Raw genomic sequence first — 20,342 nt, forward strand, 5'->3', positions numbered from 1 at the left:
TTGTTAAATATTTTAGATTGTGTACGATATTGTAGGTGCTACTTGTTAATATATTTCATTCAATCTTTGAGTTTCATGATCCTTCGAATTTCCTGATTTTTCTTTTCACATGGATGTCCGCTAAGTATTTATAATGTTTATTTGAGTTATTATACTTCCATGATCCTTGTCATGTACTCAGGAGATGGGAAATGAAGATTCATGGTGAAGCTTGTAATCAATCTAAACTCTAAAGGGAGATTTCATGCAACAATCTTATCTTAATTAAAAGTACCATAGTCCATGGAACACTTTGTGATTTGCAGCACAATATATAGTTTTATTGTTCTTTTTGCCATTAAAGATCTCATATGCATTTATCATGCAATGGTGTGCTTCTTTTTGTTGAATTTAAGATATATAAGACAAGTACTTTAGGTGTCGTAATGGAGGTTGTGATGATGGTGAGAATGGATCAGTCAATGATGTAATGGTTTTTTTCTTTTATTTGTTTTATCCGAGCAAAGAGAACTACTGCTAGGGATTCCATCACTTCTATTCTTCTTTTTGGGAACATCTTTGCATCCTGAGTAGTGTCCTCTAGGCCAGAATAAGTAAAGCCTGGAATCGGTTAGTAGATCCACTGATGGATGTTGATCAAGGCAAGGTGCTCCATGCTTCTCCTGTGTTAGTAGTTGATGGAAGGAGAACGTTTCTACCTAGTCAGATGAATTACCTAAACAATATTTCAACCGTAGTCTTGAGATTCTAAGATGGGATCCTCAGTCCTCAATTTAAAGTAGAGTAGGCATCAGGAGCACATGCACATGCATTTGTCTACACGAGAGTATTTCGAAATTGTGACTGTTCTAAAGAGCATACAGTGCCCTGGATTCAGACAACGGCATGTCTCAATTAAACCAACTAAATCAAGTATTATTTCCTCTAGCAAATGCATAAAAGCTGCAAAGTTTAGGGTTTGAGGTAAAGGACATGCGCAAAGGCTGGACTGGGAAAATAGCCAAGGGTTTGTTAGTAGAGGAATGCTAGCCATAAACGACACTATCAATTCAGCTGAAGCTCTCATAACACTTGGAGCAATCGTGTTTACGTCTGCTGCAGCTTGAACAAATAACTTCGGAGAAGGGAGAAAAATGCATGAGATATCAGTGTATCACTTGATCTTTTAAAGCCTACAAAAACAACTGAATCAACAGGGAAATTTTTGTGCTCATTTGCTCCTTTAAGTTAAAATGATTATGCATTAGAGTCAGTATGACTATACAAATCAATGAGAATCTTGAAGTAAGAATACCTATGAAGAACATACACTTTTGATCATCCAGACATAATCTGAATAGGATGAACTGCTCACTCTTGAGATTTATCAACGTTCACTGGTTGCAGAAAAATGTTAAATCCTCGTGTTGCCACTGCTCTTGCACCCTCTAATTCCCCATGTGCAACAAAATCACAACACAATAGAAGCCTACTACTTGAGAAGTCTAATGTGACATTGTCTATCTCCCAAAACGCAAAATTGTATCAACAACACCTCATGAAGTATCCAATTAAGTTACTATCAACAGCAAGCTTACTCCTACTTTTTCGCACAGCACCCTACAGAATAAATCCAAGGACATGCAAGTACACAATCCAAGGTATACTATCGGGCATGTGGTCTAATCCATAATATATCGACATCATCCCACTTGTACACAACTCAAGAACAAAAAGGTTGTGGTTCAGGTGCATTTCATACAACACTCTCAAAAGAGACTTGAGTATGAGAATTATATCTTGGCTTCTGACAGGAAGCTGATGCAAGTCCTTGAAGCATCCTCACAACCTCACCGGTATCATTTAAATAATATTTGGCCTTGCTTGGCTTCTGCCCGACTGTACATGCAAAGATTTCTGGAAGTGATGGATTAAAAGCTGCACTTGATATAGCTTCAAACATGTCCTCGTCAGATCTGTCATCTCCAAGACACATAATAAAATCAGGTGGCTTCCCACTGCTAATCAATGTAAAGAGAACCTTCTCTGCAACTAAACCTTTACTGATTCCCTGCAAGCCAAAAAACAATTTTACAAAAAACACTTAGCAACTAAATGAGGAGAAAGAATAACACGTTTATGTAAGAAGACCAGTCACACCTGTGGCTTAACTTCGACAATATGCTGCCCCTTCTTAACAGCAACAGGTTCATTTGCAAGTACACTTTCCAAATGATCCAATAGCTCCATGGCCTGACAGGACCCAAAATCCGGATCTGCATCCTGATGGTGCCAGACCAACGCACTCTCCTTGGATTCTATGCAAGATCCATCGGTTGTCTCTGTATACAAGCTCATCACAGGCTCTGCAATTCTTTTCCAATCAGTGTCAGCAACTAAGGGACTGGATTCCCAAGCAGATGCCTTGCTCCACCTATGGAAACAAAAAGATGGGATATGTAAATCCCATGTAACAATAAAAAGGCATTGGACACACCATGACAGGTTAAAAAACATATAGGTCCAATTAATGTACATATGCACATACCGTATGAAGTATCCGTGCTCAGCTGCTAGTCCCAGCCTATCGCATGGGGCAAACCATTCACTCAACGAACTTCTTCCTCTTCCACTAACAATGAAAACTGTGTTCTTTGGGTCGTTGCAAAGGTTGTTCAGGATGGAAATAATATCAGGACCAGGAGTTTTACTGATAGATGTTTGGGGCACAATCGTACCATCATAATCCAAGAATATTGCCCTTCTACTAGTTCTTTTGTATGCTGATACAATGTGGTCAACAGACAACTTCCTGAAATTCGGGGAAAGAGATATAACCCTGAAACTCAGACCGAAACCTATTCCCCAACTTCGTTTTGTATAATGATCTTTGCATGCTTTCTCCAAGTCCTGTGAAAAACTGCGAGCCCAATAAGCAACATCATGAGAACTAACATATCTGTAATGCTTCTCGTGTCGCAATTGTTTCTCTGCATCAGGCATGATAACGGCCAAATTTAAGGCATCTGCCACAGCATCAATATCCCATGGGTTGACCCTGATTGCTCCACTCAGTGACGGTGAACAACCTACAAACTCTGATACAACAAGTGTGCTTGTGCGAGGAGAATCCACCTTAATATTCATAGCCTCGTCCAACTTAGGTGTTCCCTGCCTGCAAACAACATACTTGTATGGCACCAGATTCATACCATCCCTCACAGCATTCACTATGCAACACTCTGCGACAGCATAATATGCAGTCTTTTCATGAAGAGGAATAGAACGGTCAATCAGGATGACTGGGCTGTAGCCGGGAGAACCATAAATCTTATTAATCCTTTTGGCAGTCAATTGAGTCTCTCTTATTGCTTCCTGGACATCTTTACCAGTGCTCCTAGCTGGGTTCACGATTTGAACCAATACTAATTTGCCTTGAAGTTCAGGATGCTGCCTCAATAGTTGCTCCACAGCTAGTAGCTTTAGACTGATCCCTTTGAATATGTCCATGTCATCTACACCCACAATCAACCTTTTACCTGCAAATTGTTCTTGAATCTCCTTAACTTTAACAGTCGTAGATGAAAGATTTAACACAGATTCAAGTCTACCCATATGAACACCGACAGGTAAAATTTTCAAGTATATTGTGCGACCAAAGTAATCCAGACCAATATACCCCCTCTTCGATGCATACTCAACGCCCAGCATCCTACTGCAGCATGAGAGGAAGTGTCGAGCATAGTCAAATGTATGAAACCCAATTACATCGGAATTCAGTAGAGCCTTCAAAATCTCTTCTCTGACTGGAAGAGTTCGATAAATTTCCGACGAGGGGAATGGGCTGTGAAGGAAGAAGCCAAGTTTGACTCGGTGGAATCGCTTCCTTAAGAAGGTTGGGAGTACCATAAGGTGATAGTCGTGGACCCAGACATAATCCTCCTCGGGATTTATCACCTCCATCACTTTATCTGCAAATATTTTATTTGCAGAAACATAGGCTTGCCAAAGAGAGCGATCAAACAGATCACCACGGTCAGGGGAAATGGGTAACATGTAGTGAAAAAGAGGCCACAACTGCTGCTTGCAAAATCCATGGTAAAATTTCTTCTGAAGGTCAGCAGGTAGAAATGTTGGGACACAACTAAACTTCTCGAGCAGTTGTTGAGAAACCTCTTCTTGTTCACCAGCATCTATATCCGCCATCCTCAGTTTCTGATGAAAACCCATCCTTCATTTGCAACAATATTGAGTCCTCGTCTAAAGTAAAACACCACTTTCCGGTTACAGCATCTCTTTGTGCATGCAATGGTAGCCGATTTGCAACTATAATTTTACGCTCACGACAATCAATTGAACAAATATCTGAATCTTCACTGTTACTTCCATCACCATCTATGTCAGTTATAACCCCAGGAACAGTCATCACTCGTGGAAGGGTTCTTCTAGGCGTTCTTGGAATATCAAGTAGATCCCCAGAAACCAAATCCAAAAAATCTGCACATGACACCATGCTTCGTACCAAAAGTTTTCTTGTCCAAATACTCAGTCATACAACTTCCAAATCAGTCTATAGACAGTACTAAGATTTCCAACAGAAATGACTTCAAACAGGTAATGACACTACTGCTGCAAGCCAAAGGAAAAGAAAAAAACATGTCAGATGATGTATGAGTGAGAAGCCACTAGACAACTTTCCAAACTGTTATGTTTGTCACCCATTTAGTACAAAGATGCACATGCGTTAAACTCAATGCATATTATAAGGGAACAGGGTAGAAAAATTGAGATGAAAAATGAAGAAATACACGCAAAATATGCAATTTGCATGCCTAATTCCACAACTTCTCCACGCTAAGAAAAAACAATGTCTTGAGAATTTTTTTGGTAAGCAATCCATGTGATACTATAGGACCAAGAACATCAGGAACTGTCATCAATAACTAGAGAGAGTATCAACCACACCCAGCTAATAAAACATTTTTCAGCAGTCGCATAAGACGAAGAACATCAGGAACTGTCATGAATAATTACACATTTATCGAGTCACACTATCTCTAATCAATTAAGCAAACTTAGACTACTTTTGTACTATGGCTGATATTCAGTCCAATTGCACTATGGCAAGAATCAATATGCTCCAAACATCAATCTTTTGTAAGACCAAGATTCGTCAAAAATTTCTCACTTATATCTACAACATCCTGAAGCAACAAAATTTGAAATGGATAAAACTAGCCTTACACAGAGACTCAACCCCAGACCTCCCTAATAATGAAACAGCATGTGTGTAATGAACTTGTAACTGCAGCTGACCTCAAAGAGATGTGGGACTTTAATGACTCAGGCCCCTTTTTTACTAGATTAATCCACTTCTACCAACTGAAATCCCCTTTTCCCCTTTCCACATTGAGGACAACTGGAATCCCCTTGTCCTCACTCCTCAATGTCAAGACCAGCTATCTCATTCTCCAGTTAAAACTATAAATGGACCTCGAAATACAGTAATCATTAGGACAAGATCAAAAGTTCTATTTTAACATCCTAGCTGAGTCTTGCGCACAAAGATTTCTAGGCGCAAATCTGTTTAACCAATGTTCATATACTTGCAATAGAAAATACTTGCCAAAGTTACTAATAAAGAGGATAAAACCCTAACATATAAAAAAAAACAAAAAAAGAAAAGTAACAAATTTTCTTTTTGTAACTTCAAAACCCATCTAGCACAAGAAAATTCACCTAACATTCCAATTCTTTACTAACAACAACAAAAATAATAAAAATAACAATAAATTGAAATAAGTTTATACACTATACAAGATCACACATACCCAATAGAAAATTTTGCATATACTCAAAACTCTCCAGCCAACACTAGTTCATAACTTTCTAATATGAGCATGCAAGTTACTCACAAAATCAATAAAAGTAAAAAAATTTACGGTTACTATCACAATTAATTATACAAAAATATATCAAACCAGGATTCTCTTTATATATTCCCACTTGATTTCTTTCCATATTTAGCTTGTATGATTTCAAAAAAGAATCAAACTTTAACTTTTAGATCTCTAATACTTAAATAATCAACCAATTTCCCTTCAAACACAAGATTAAAAAAACTGAAAACTGGGATCACAAAAAGGTTTACCGATGATATTTCGACGAGTTGTAACGGAATTCGATGAGAATGTGAAGTTTTTTCAATGTTTTAACGGCGCGAAAGAAAAATTGAGGAAGAGTCTCAAAAGATGGAAAAACAGAAGGTGTTGCAAATTGAGTTTATCTTCTTTAACTACGGTTTAGTGTTTGTGAATTTACTGAATTAGCCTTCTGTGTGTTGTTTGATGGGTGGCCTCAAGTCCTCAACATATATAGCTAAAAGAGTCATTCTTTCACGTTGAATGCTTCAAGCTCATTTGACGTTTCCTAATGTAATTGATTCGAAATTGGCAAAGTAATCACGATGTAACACATACCTAGCTACTAGTGACTTGGAGCTATATATTGTTATTTCAATTTTATAAATGATATACAAAGTAAATAGTTTGGAACTTGCTTAGAGGGTGAAATGAGTATATCAGAGTAGTTTACCTGCGTTAAGTTGCCGATCATCATTGAAGTAGAAATATTCATTGTATCTTGGTTGTCTTACACAAACAACATTATCCTAAGTCCGAACTTGAGGAAGTAAGTTTGAAATTCCATTTTTTTCATTAAGTCAACAAATTTATTAGGTCAAATGCAGGCAACTAGAATTTCAGACCCACTAAAAGTTGTCCTTAACAGCTGATTCCAACCCATAAATATGGATGCATGCATCCGTGTTTAGCCTTAAACGATACTTCTTAAATTAGCTAATCATATATTATCAACCCAGAGATTCATCATTCGTACCTTCATTAAATACTTTAAGCTCTATTAAAATAATTAACATCATCCCTCTTATCCTCTTAGGAATATATATACTTTGATCCTTAGTGCGTGGTGTTTAAAAAATTGACTACCAACTAAGATAGTTAGGTCTTTACCAAAACAAAAAAACTAAGATAGTTAGGTATTGTGATGGCCTTGGGTAGGTGCCCATAATTAGTTCAAGTTCAGCACTAGCCTTCAACTTATTAATTATTGTACTGATTGTTGAGATACATATTGTTGATGCGTCTACACTCCAGAGTCCAGACTACCAATGGTTACAGGTTGTTTAAGTAAATTCAAAATTGGTTCCTGAGTTTTAATTTCAGAGAATGCAAGAGAAATTATTAAAGTGTGAACGAGCCCAATGAGGCAGCACGCCGCACTATTGACCTCACCACGCCTTTTCTTAGTTGGACTGATTGGATAAGCATTTATCTTTTTGAGTGTTTTTTTTTAAGAATGCATGCACCACATCAACATTAGTGAATAATTTATGGAGTTGCTTTTTAAATGGAGGGCTACTAAAAACTTTCATAAGTCAAAGATTAAAATGAGAAGTTTGTAAATTTGAACGTTTGTAAAATTCACATGCATCAGAAAATACGTAGAAACCACAAACTTTATTGCAGTAATGCACAATCAACAAGTAACACCCAATTAATTGTAGCCTTAAAACCGAATAAGTACTTAAAGTTAAACAAGGGATAACGTCAACTGTTAGAGAAAGTATTGTATCAACCATCCATATCAGCAATCTACGGATCTAAATGAGCCACGTGTTTCAGTAGCAGAAAGCACGTTCACAATGTAAAAGCGAACAAGTGGGACCCATTTGGCTTTATCCAGTCGCCGCGGTTTACGCATAAATAAAATAGGGATTGTTGTTGTTCTGTAATAAAACAGGTGAAGAAAAACTGTTTGGTTTTCGTCCTTATCCAAAACATTTAAGTGGGACCTACTCTAACTGAATGTCTTCAATCTTAATAATCTTTTTCTTGGACGATGTTATCCTCATTCAACTTCAATTTCGTGTCTAAATTGATTTGCACGTTTGATAGAGTACGTACGCAATTACGCACGGCGCAGAATTGACATTTTAACGATTTTCTCACTTGATTGGACAATAGTAATTTGTAATTAACTTGCATTTCTCTTTTTTATTTTCTTTTTAACGACATAGAATAATAAATTTGAGACTTTTCATAGAGCCCTACTTGGCTACTCGGTCACATATTCATAAATCATAACTGCATAAAAGTAACTCCAAGAAATTCGCAATTGCAAGCTCGAAGGTGATAGATGGTGCAACATCCTCTACTCCATTATTTTCCCATGTACAGTAAGCTATACTGTAAAAAGCCCAGCCCAAATCCGCCGACTTAAAAAGCCCTACAGCTCAAATAGTCTAGACATAAAAAGTCCATACCAAATTGATTGGAACCGGGAAAAATCACTTGGGGCAAAACATATATACCACTTGTGACCAATATAACAGATTATTTGGGGACAAAAATGGTATTGTCGATATAAGGTTAATCACTTCGGGACTAATATTTCATTGATGATTTAAGGTGAGGAAGGATATTTTAAAAAACCAATATTTGAAGTTATCACTTGGGGGCAACTTTTTAATGGCAATATAGATGGATTAGTTGAAATTGGATGAAGAGCTCAAAATTTTCTTTTATCAAAAAATTTCATTTATCAAATCCTATTTCGAATTCAAAATTTTTAATTATCAAAATCCTAATTTTGAATTCAAAAATTCATTTTATCAAAATCAAATCTTATTTTAAATTCAAAAATTTCTTTTATCAAATTTTATTCCAAATTCAAAAAAATTAATTGTCAAAATCCTATATTTTGGATTCAAAAATTATTTATATCAAAATTCTACTTTAAATTCAAACTTCAAAATTTTCAATTTTTTTTAGTTGTGGAGAATCCTTGAGACTTTGAGAGTGCTCTACGCATCGTCTCCGATGTCAAAGAGCAATGTATGGGCAAAAACAAAATCCTAGCTAAAGTTCAAATTTTTTTGAGTTGTGGAGAATCATTGTGAATGCTCTATGTGTCGTCTCTCATGTCTTCAAGAATGACGTATGGCCAAAGGCGGTTGTTGAGGTATAACAAAAACTTTAGTTAGTTATGGAGTATGGGAGTGCGTTTTATGGGTGATTGGGTGTGCAGTGTCCAAAATCATCCTTATATAATTTCATTTTGTTATGCGTAAGATGTAATATTTGTTTTTTTTTTTTTTTTTTTTTTTTTTTTTTTTTTTGCTAAAGATAACATGCATTTAACATTTAACATCTTAATTAATGCAAAAGTAAAGCTAAGGCTAATTCCAATGGTTTGGTGCAGCAAAACACCAAACCACAATAGCACAGTGGATACTGTTAGTGGGATTGCGAAATCAAACCCAATGGTTTATTTTTTCAGCCGCCAATGATACTGGCGTGCAGCCCAAAATATTTAATATCGTTATTTGTTTCCAACAATAATATCGACTTTTGTTATCCGCCATCAGCAGTGGCGGGCAAGAAAAAAAAAAGGTTTTTTATACGCCGCTCCCATAGGTGTGTAGGTAATTATCTCCCCATTTTAGCCTTTCAAAAAAAAAACACAAAAAAAAAAAAAAAAAAAACTCACACTCACTCTCACTGTTCAACACCACCGCGCGAGAAAAATAGAAGTCCAGAAATTGGCGCCGAATTTTGGATTTTTCATCGCCACTTCCAACAAAAATGGCTGGAAAGAAAGAGGGAGGCAAAAAAATTGTAGCAGGTAATTCTACAAGCTTGTTTATAATACTCTTGTACTTTACACTGTTGTAAATGTGAATCAAGAAATCCCTTTGTTTTGATTTATAGTTGTTTTTGTGATTGCACACCAATTGTTTGTTCAATTTCCTTCAAAGCATGTTTTTATGGTTAGAATAGACACTAGCATGTTTCCTTCAAAGCATGTTCAATTTCCTTCAAAGCATATTACCACTCTGAAAGTAAAACATGTAGAAGAAAATAGACACTAGCAAAATAAAATGTAAATTTTGCTTATTTAAAATTTAAACTAATTTTCAAATCACAAGAATAGTGCAAAAATATCATGCTATTTAAGGGAGTGCATATACATTCTCTTGCAACATTGTACATATAAATGCGTGAAACTTGGGCCAACTTAAAATGAGTGAGTGAGTGAGTGAGTGCAGCTACACACAAATAATCACACCCCGTAAGTCGGAAGTATCAGTTCATTGCATTGTTTATGACCTTACTAAAAGTGGATGTTGTCACACCCCAAATTTCCAGAAAATTTAAAATAGGGAATTATCCACACCCTATTCCATATTCTGAAAATCCAGGATGAAACCAAACCCTAATAACCTATTATTAACCACGATATTAAAATATGAGATCAAATTAAAACCAAAAAAACAACTCTTAATGTACAAATTCAAGAATTTCGAAACAACTCTATTACATCTGTTTCAAATCAAGACTTTATACTTCACATAACTTATACCAGTAAGACTCCAAGAGCGAATCCAAATCAAGCGTCTTCATCCACTGCATTTTACCATCTATGTTTCCAAGAACACACCCACGTTGCAAAATAAAGCAAACATGGGTCATCAAATTGAATTTATGGTATGAGTAGTCCAACAACATAAAAACAATTCCATACTTTAATTATCTAAACAAACACTTTATATGTACCCATAACTTAACCATTCTCAGTTTGGAAGACAGGTAGTTCCGTCATTTCAACTGGTATAGTTTCTTCCCAAGCAAGACATCCATTCTATTAACTCATTTTAATAACTTAGTAATTGAATTAAATCTTACCGATATCCCCTTCTGTGTAAGGGTAGGACATCGTCCCTGCACAAAATATCATTAAGTCCTACCCTCCTGCAAAACAAAGTTAGGTTTCCCAAACCTAAACATTTAATTCATATATCTACTTCTCTCATAATACCTATGAAAATATACAATCTGACATAATATATCATCAATATTAACATTCAAGTCCAACAACTCGCTCATACTTAAAGCCAATATTTTTCTTAAAAAACACTCGTCTACTTATGAGAACGAGGAAATATATCACAACTAGGGAGTACATTCATCCCTCGTGAGTATTAAATCACACAAACCATGTATACATTTCTCATAAGATATCATGTACATCGTAATACATAAATATTCATATGCAATAACTCAGTCACATATAGAAATCGATATTTTACTTTGCTTATTAATTATCTCGTTGACTCATTTATTAAAAGACACAGCCTAACCTTTAGTTCCCACTCCACGAGTTGCACTACACACATTTGCCAAATCACACATATTTGTGTGCCTCACTCACACTGAGTACCACTATAAGACATATGTCCCAAGCGGGATACCGCCTCCAGGAAACATACTTTCATCTTGTAAACATAGCTAGTAATTCGCCGAATTATTCACGAATTATTCGCGAATTATAAGGTTTGACGAATAAAACGAATAATTCGGCGAATTTTTGAATGATACGGTTTAATTCGCGAATTGGTTGGGTCGGGCTTATAATTGCCGAATTATTCACGAATTATAAGGTTTGGCGAATAAAATGATATTTGTATTATTTTTTCATGAATAAAATTGTAAAAATAAAAATAAAAACGTTATATACTTATATATCAAAATTTTAAATGTAAAATATATAGCCGAATTTTAAAGAAATATATTCGTATTATATCCGTATAAAACACGTATATCGTATTTTTACCGTTAGCGTTTTATTGGACCGAATATTTAAAAGTATTATTGTTGAAAATTTCGAATCTTAGGCGAATAATTGACGTATCGAACTTTTGCCGTCCACGAATTTACTAGCTATGCTTGTAAACTCGTAACTTGTGAGTCACAGCCATCTCTGGGCTTCCATACACATAATCACAAAGCCTCCTTTGGGCATAACAAAATATCAGGTCATTCATGGCACATTCAATGAATACCTTGGGTCATTCCCGCCACATTCAAGGAATACCCATCATAATACTAACAGGTCATTCCCGCCACATTCAAGGAATACCCATCATATTACTAACAGGTCATTCATGGCACATTCAATGAATACCTTAGGTCATTCCCGCCACATTCAAGGAATACCTATCATAACACTAACAGGTCATTCATGGCACATTCAATGAATACCTTGGGTCATTCCCGCCATATTCAAGGAATACCCACCATAACACTAACAGGTCATTCATGGCGCATTCAATGAATACCTGGGGTCATTCCCGCCACATTCAAGGAATACCCACCTACATTCCCGTACATTCAAGGAATACAGCCAACCTACAAGGCGAATGCCTTAGTTCTTTTTTAAGACGGTTTTTCACATGACATCATTAGTTATAAATATTTCTTTTCATCAAAGAGGCGTGGAGAGATCTAAAGATGTGGGCGACACATTTAATTTTCACCGGACACTTTTATCCCGAATTTTAACACTCAAGAGTTCTCATTTATTATAATATTTTTATTATAAAACAAACATCGTCTCAAACAATAATTCATTACTAAAGATTCCAAACACAATAACTAATCAACTCACCTCATTATCAATTATATAAATCATAGATATCAAAAGGTTCAATCAAGAATAACACATTAGTTAAATGTCTCGTGAATACATTTTAAACTACCACAATCACGTACACAATTAAGTACTAACATTGTACACATATAGTTAATTATCACAATAACTAATAACTAATATATAATATATAATATAGTGTAGTGTAGTGGCTGCACTTTTGCTCAAAGCTGCCTATGTATCCAAATCTTTCAAGATTGGAATCAAGCCTTCGTAGTTCTTATCAGCCATATAGTCAATACTATAGTTTTTCCTACATTCATCCAAATGACATGTAACTTAAATATTTAGAAACTAAGGTATGTAGATATACCTTTTCATGTATAACTCGAAGTCCCAACCTCAGCCCATCTAGAAGAAAATTTAGGTCGAAAATAGTAAAAATCCTAATATTCAGCAAACTAGATTTCTGACGGACTATCTTCCGAATGACACAACTCTTTCCACAGGTATCCAAACGCATTGAGGCTTTTTGTGTTGAAAAGCTGACACACAAAACTTACTTTCTTATGTTTTACAAAAATACCCAATCTCATTCTAAATGTTCGATAACTAAGCTTGAACACAGTGCGCAGAAACTAATTTATGACGCACTGTTTTTTGCCAGTCAAACTTCCAAACATCATAATTAATTCCACGGGCCTCGGAATGCGATGAGGCCAATTGGAATAGAAAGAAGACTTCTAGATCTTACTCTTTTATGTTTTATAAAAATACTAACTCTAAATATAACTATTTTAAAACTGGACTTGAACACAGTGCGCAGAAACTGATTTCTGACGCACTATTTTCTATCAACCAAACTTCCAGGCATTAGATTTGCCACCACAGACCTCGGAATATGACGAGGCCAATTGAGTTAGAAAGAAGACTTATAAAACTCACATTTTCATGTTTTACAAAAACTCTAACTCTCCCCCTAGCTTTATGCAATTTGTGATCAAACCCTATGCAGAAAATTGTTTTATGACGAATAGAATTTCTGACGCACTAGAATTGTCGAGGTCATATCTTTTTCGTAACTCATCCAAATTAAGTAAGGCTCACTGCATCCGATAAATGACTCTCTAAGATTTTATTAGGTTTTGGTTTCCCACAAATCTACAAAGTATAGTGTCCTATACACTTTATACAATGCAACATATCCAGAATATGTGCACAAATAGTTATCATATATTGAAGTCAGTTTTCATAATCTTAAACATGAGTATGAACTCGGGTCAAAGTATGAGGTTGCTTCTCGATAAGTCTAGATTCTAATGGTTTTGGAATCAACACAAAAGAGTAAATATTTTATTTTATATGATTTTATTACTACAGACTGCTCAGTTTCAGTCCCAGTTTTTGCGTCAGACTTCAACTTAAATTTCAGTATGCAAAAACGACTAGATATAAAATTTTACAAAACACGAAAGTTGTAGATATGTGTGTCTACAGTAGACAGGCGTTGGATTCATATAAAAAAGATCAAAAACGAATTTTCTATGATTAAATTACTAAGAACAGTTCTGAAATTCTAAAAATCAAAACCCTATAACACGAATTCAATGACTTCACATCATTCAAAATAGTTGCAGGCCTATATAATACTACCAATCAATCAATAAACACATGGTTTACTCACTACCGTATACAAGTACTCTTGAACACAACAACACCTATATATCAAAGCTAAACTTTTGGTGCCAGTAACTCAATATACCGACAGTCTCTGATTAAACAAATAATTTCGATCTCAAAGTTCTATATCATTATAGAGAATTAAATACGCAACTAATCTAAACCATAGTAATAAATCAATTATATGAAAATAAGGTAGATTACTCACCCGAAATTGAATTTGCAAAAGAATATCCATATATGTTTCCTTTTCTCCAATCCCTTTTCTTTTTCTTCCCCTTCTTTTTATTTCTTTCAATCAAAAACATTATTTTTAATGGAGGCTAGGGTTTTGTTTTTGAATAATGACATTTTTTACAGAGGAAATTCGAAGATCTTGTTTATTCAATGTTTTAAATCTGTTTAAGTTAACCTATGGGCCTCAAATGGGTCTAAGAACACCCAAGGTCCATGCCTATATCAATGGGTACATTTTAACAATGTTTTCAAGCCCAGCAGTAATTCTAAAATACCTATACAAGTTCTAACAAATAATTCAAGTAAAAACAATTTTGAAAAATCAACAACAACCAGACAAATTCTAGAACAAGCTAGACTTCATAATATAATAATTATTTTTAATTCAAATAATGTAATCTATGTTGTTTAAAAATTGGGGTTGTTATAGATGTCAACTCCAAACAATCAAATCAGTCATGCATGATCAAGCTAAAGAGAACTCCCCAAACATATTATTCTCTTTTATTTCTCTGAATTATGCATATATCTAAGTGTTATAGTATGTACAATCAGTCATCTTTATGTGATAGCCGAAATGTTCAACTCTTATATTGTCTAAGGTATTTTTACCTTTGTATTGGATGAAAGACCATATGGTTCAATGGCGACGATCAAATCTTCAAATGTCAATTGCATATTTGTGTGGGGTGACCTATTAAAAATTTCGATGAATTAGGTCTGTGATTATGATTTATGATGTGAGCCTTTTCTTTTTGTTATCTTGTTGTAATGAATATAATTGATTTTGACCCTTTACCAAATTGTTGAAACTAATGAAACCATCAATACTAACATTACGGTTGCATTATAACACCCCCAATAAAAATGGCACACGTTTTTTTTCTCTCAGAGACTCGGAGTCTTGAGAAATGGTGATCTGGTTTTGCTTTTATTCCTAATTGCGACGTTCAGTTGTTCATCTGTGAACATTTCCATGTGATATGAAATTATGAACCTAGAACTCAACAGTTTTGAACTAGTATTTTGCATATTTGCAAGTGTAGGTGTTTGAGGGTTTCCACCCACTGAAGAAAGGGTGCAAATTTAGCGGACTTCAAATTATCAGGTTTTTTGTGTCTCTTTTAAGTAGAATTTCAAGATAACAACACCTTGGAAGTTGGAACATTTGTATCTACACTGAAATCTTTACAGTGTGAGCCTGAATGTCGTGTAAGCAAAATGGAAGGGAGAAACAAAATAGTTCTGTAGATTATATGCAACTTAGTTACTACTCTACTTTTCTAGTGAAACCTAGGGGAGGGAGGTTCGACTAAATTACGCTTTTTCAGGTTTCATTTCTCTTGTATTGGTATTGAATTAACTCCCTCTTTTTTTATCATTGTTACGTCGCAACCTTTGGTTAGAGTATCTTCTTCTCTGCAAATACCATTCATACTGTCCTTTAGGCCATATACTGTTCAATTTCAGATATAACACATTTTATGGTTAGAATACACTAGGGGGAGTGAATTCTTTAGGCCATATAGTTGCGTGTAGGGTGTTAGCCAATCTAGCCATATTCTAAAGATATGGCCGGGCAAAGAAGGTGTTAGGCCTTTTATATATTCAAGTTTTTGAACTTGCTACAATCCGCGTCTCTTATTTGAATCTATCTTGAACCAGTTGCTGCATCATAGAAAGAATTTTGGCAATGGTTATTCTAGTGGACAAAAATGAAGGTGATGAGATTGACAAAGTCCTCCTCATTGCTAGTCTATACAAGAGAGTGCGTGTTATGATTAGCTATTTAGGAGAGATATAAGGCCGACCTTTTAAAATTTGTTGATTTTCAATTGTTATTTATCAATATTTCACTTTGATGTTGTTCTCTCAATTCTGCTTTTATAATTTCACTTTCTTATCGTAGACAATTCTGCTTTTATAATTTGGTTAGATTTTCGTTAATTTATAATGATGTGTTATAAAACCATGGCAGGTTTCAATTGATGTGCTACAAGTTTTTGTGGGACAATTTAGTCACTAATAGCTTCCCTGCAAGCCAGTTCTTCAAGCATTTTGACTTGGATTCTCAATACATATTACCCAAATAAATCCAAGAGCGAGTTGCTCCTTCATTCGAAGCCAAGGTTATAAACACATTGTCTAAGTCTCAGCAATACGTCCACTTGATTTGGTAAATGATGTGTTAGTATCCTTTTGAAGGATAACTGGAGTTTTTCTAGGTTAAGGAGACTACGATTGTGTGTTGATATACGTAGAATACTATAGTGGTCTAGTTTTGTGTCATACCATCAGTAGAAAGAAAATGTGACACTTAATTTTATTTGTCGTAATGTCATATCATCTAGTTTTGTGCCATATCATAACTCGCACTTAATTTTATTTGTCGTAATGCAAGACCAATTTATTTAGTTTCATATTATAAATTATGTTTGATTTTGGTGTTAATTTATTTCTCACCAGTTACAATGTCTAGCATTTTACACAAATTCATAAGTAAGGGTACAAAGTTGAAAAAGTCAGGGACACCAAATAAATGCCCCAAATCCAGAAGATGCACGTGTAGGGACTTCTTATTCTGAGTTTGATCCTAGTTCTTATCACCGTGTTGTTGTAGAGGAAAGTACACACATATCCTTTACTCTTCGTGAAAGTGGTGGAACGAAGGAAAAAGTCGGTAAGAAAGGGACTTTGGCCCCTGTTATGGAATGGTTGAGCCAAGTGAACTTTGGAGAATTTCAATTGATGCTTCAGAATGTTGGTTTTGACGTCTTTGCTCAAATTGACATTGAAAAGTCCGATAGACAGTTAGTTGAAGCAATTGTAGAGAGATGGTGGGACTCTACCCACACATTTCATTTTCCATGTGGCGAGATAGGCTTTACGCCACTTGATTTCTCAATGCTTATGGGGTTGCGTGTTGGAGAAGGAAAGATTGTAGCTTTTGATTCAAAATATGAGTTATTTGATGAGGCTATCAAATATTTACCTTTTTTAACGGAGGATGAGATTTATATTGGCAACATCAAACTGAGTCATTTAGAGATGTATACAGCTTATGCAGTGCAAGATGATGTTAATGAAAGAGAAATAGGGTTTCGTGCTTTCATGTTGTATGTTATTGGAAATGTATTGTTAGCAAATTCCCACAGCAAGGTTCATTTGGGATATCTAGCTAGTCTTATTCAGATAGATGAGATCGATAGTTATGACTGGGGAGGAGCTACATATACACATCTAATCGGGTCTTTGGACTTGGTATGCCGTTTTGGTATTGGCAATGGTAGTAAAGCTGTGGTGGGGATGTGGCAAGTCATTGAGGTAATTAAAGTTAATTTTTTTTAAATGGATTTGATTAGTTAGTTATATGCTAATATATTTGTTTTTGTTCAGTACTGGTATTATTCCTATTTCAAAATGGCATGCACGTTCGGATACTTGAAGAGCCCGACCAATTTCCTGCTATAAATAATTGGGGTCCAACTTACCGTCATAAGGTTATGGGTGAAGCCTATTGTAATATAAATCTAGCGCGACAGCAGGTAGAGTCTCATACTCATAGTTCTATTGTATGGCTACCATGGGTAGATTCCACATGCATACGCATAAATCATCCATATGTTCGAAAAGCATTAGAGTTGACTAGTCGGTGATGCATCTTGTTTGGGCCGTTAGTAAATGTTTGGTATTTAGGAGAGCGTTGTCGTCGCCAAGTCACTGGCGTTCCTTCAGTTCCTTGTGATCCCCCTTCGTATATGAATCTTAACGGATGCCAGACTGATATATTGCTCCAATGGTACAACAGTGGCGGCATTTCTGTTGATGCCTTGATTAGACAGGTTAGTGAGCAGCAATACACTAACTATTGGGCTCGTGTCTCAGTAGGGATGCTTCTACCCCCAACTTATTGAGGTGTGAATGTGGACTTTGTTGGTGCATCTGGTATTAAGAAGGATGTAGGTATCTCACAGCCGATGGGGGCAACCCTTAATCGCTCATCATATCCCCTATTGTCACAAGTTGAGGCAGTTGTTACTCCTGAAGCCAATTGGGTTATCCCTATTACTTGTCATGATGGTGAAATCTTTAATTTACTTGTTCCACCAATTGACAAAGATTTGGTGCCACATCTCCCAATTGATGCCAACTTGACACCAGTAAGTAAATTAAATAGTTTATTTTATTTTATTTTTTGTATCAACATTTAATTTATTTAATTATGGTATCAATTTAGGCACAGTTGAAGACGATGTTAGAGGACTACATGCATGCCACGGCTTCTATGGCTAGTCTTATTTGCAAAATGAATAGTGGGTTGCACCCTAATAAGGATGATATATTGGAATATGCTCGTCAAGAATTGAATAGTCATGACATTTCATATTCTGAATCTGTTGAAGTAGAGACCCCATAAGTTCGGACTCGATGACATCTATCTCAAGGGAGGATGTATATGTCCCTCATTTTGCGGGTGAATCAACTGATCCATCCATGCGTTACTCTAGCTCACAGGGAGAAGGAAGTAGCAGTTATGGTTTCTATTAGTATTTACTCGAGCTCACAGGGAGAAGGAAGTAGCAGTTATGCGTTACTCGAACTCAAAGCTACATCCAATTTATCTCTCAAAGTTGCATATAATTTATCTTAGTGAAAGTTTGTTATTGAACATTTAGTTACTGCAATCTTCAATATGCATTACTTACTACTAATTTGTTTCCTGGAAATTTTATATTTTATTTTATAAGCAACAGGAACTTTTTCATGGATATAAACTTTCATAGTGCCTGCCATAGTTGCTCCTGACCTTGTACGGTTGTATTTGTTAACCTATACTATCATATATGTTGTATTGAACTGGTTATGTCATTGTCTTTCAGATGAAAGTAACACAAAGAGGATGAGTTCCCTTCTTAAGCCTGTTTTTACATTTTAATGTTGTTGTTGGATTGCATCCTTACATGGAAGTCATTCATAGTACTTGAAGTTCCATTTATGAAAAATTCAGAGCTCATATGCTAAATTTCTTTCATTCCTTACTTTTGTATGACACCTGATATTTTTCAACAGAACTAGCAATGCTCTGACATGCCCATTTTACTGGTTAAAGTTTCCTAGATTGGGCACTCAATAGCTAGCCACTGAGGGCCTAATGAATTTGGTAACTTCGATATTGTTTGGATGGATTTCTTACTGCCTCATGCTCTCCTCATTATTTCCCTTGTCAATCAGAAAATAGATTGCCTCAAGGAAGTTCAGAAGACAGAAAGGTAGGTTCACTTGTTGTATACCTGTATCTGAAGAGTTTGTGCTTTCCGTTTTAATGTATGTTGGTTACGTCATATACTTGAGGATCAAAATTGTATGTGTATGCATTGAAAAAGAGAGCTTCTGCAAATTCTGAAAGGTGTGCATTAAGGTTCAGCATATGGCCACGCCAGGCCAGGAGCAGCAATTTAATGCGTTCCAATGAGAAGAATTATGGAGTATGTACTAAAGTAATCAAGATGAAGCAGTGAGTTGTTGGAAGTTGGAATTCCAAGCAATTTTAAGACTTACTGCTAAAAACGGGTGCTAAAAACCTTGTTGCTACTTACTGATCAATTTAATTATGTTACTGAAAGTTCTTTAGATATCTCTTTTGCCCATTTTGTTAGCACATCTATTTAGTGCGTGTTTCAACCCAGACACCCAGTGTATTATCATTGTGGAGTATTTCTAATATCTCTAGACCAAAATTTGATAATAATGAGATGACGTATTGTTGCTACTAAATACTACCATTCCCATAAATGCACGAGTAAACCTACACTAGAAACATATAAGAAATGCACGACATAAAAACATCTTAATTCTGATCACACCATTCCCATAAATGGTTAATCAAACGCTGCTCTAATTCCACATGCTCGTGCCTATTATGCACATATGCCACG

General features: G+C 35.5%; 1 protein-coding gene across 5 annotated transcripts; it reads right to left on the reverse strand.

Annotated features, from left to right (window-relative positions):
- Positions 1–1,189: 1,189 nt before the first annotated feature.
- On the reverse strand, positions 1,190–6,752 carry LOC147523277 (putative alpha,alpha-trehalose-phosphate synthase [UDP-forming] 9). 5 transcript variants are annotated; one of them, XM_086598062.1, is made up of 4 exons: positions 6,574–6,752; positions 2,528–4,605; positions 2,140–2,413; positions 1,190–2,050 (listed from the first exon to the last, which is right to left on the reverse strand). In XM_086598062.1, the coding sequence occupies exons 2-4, from the start codon at positions 4,207–4,209 to the stop codon at positions 1,736–1,738; spliced, it is 2,271 nt and encodes a 756-aa protein (XP_086454188.1). In that variant the 5' UTR covers positions 4,210–4,605; positions 6,574–6,752; the 3' UTR covers positions 1,190–1,735. The 5 variants fall into 5 exon arrangements, with proteins under 5 accessions (XP_086454188.1, XP_086454174.1, XP_086454185.1 ...); XM_086598048.1 differs by having other exon boundaries at positions 2,528–4,608; positions 6,574–6,728; XM_086598059.1 differs by lacking the exon at positions 6,574–6,752 and adding an exon at positions 6,131–6,483 and having other exon boundaries at positions 2,528–4,608.
- Positions 6,753–20,342: the final 13,590 nt, after the last annotated feature.

The sequence above is a fragment of the Coptis chinensis genome, chromosome 1 (assembly GCF_015680905.1).
Source record: "Coptis chinensis isolate HL-2020 chromosome 1, ASM1568090v1, whole genome shotgun sequence".
Classification (NCBI taxonomy): domain Eukaryota; kingdom Viridiplantae; phylum Streptophyta; class Magnoliopsida; order Ranunculales; family Ranunculaceae; genus Coptis; species Coptis chinensis.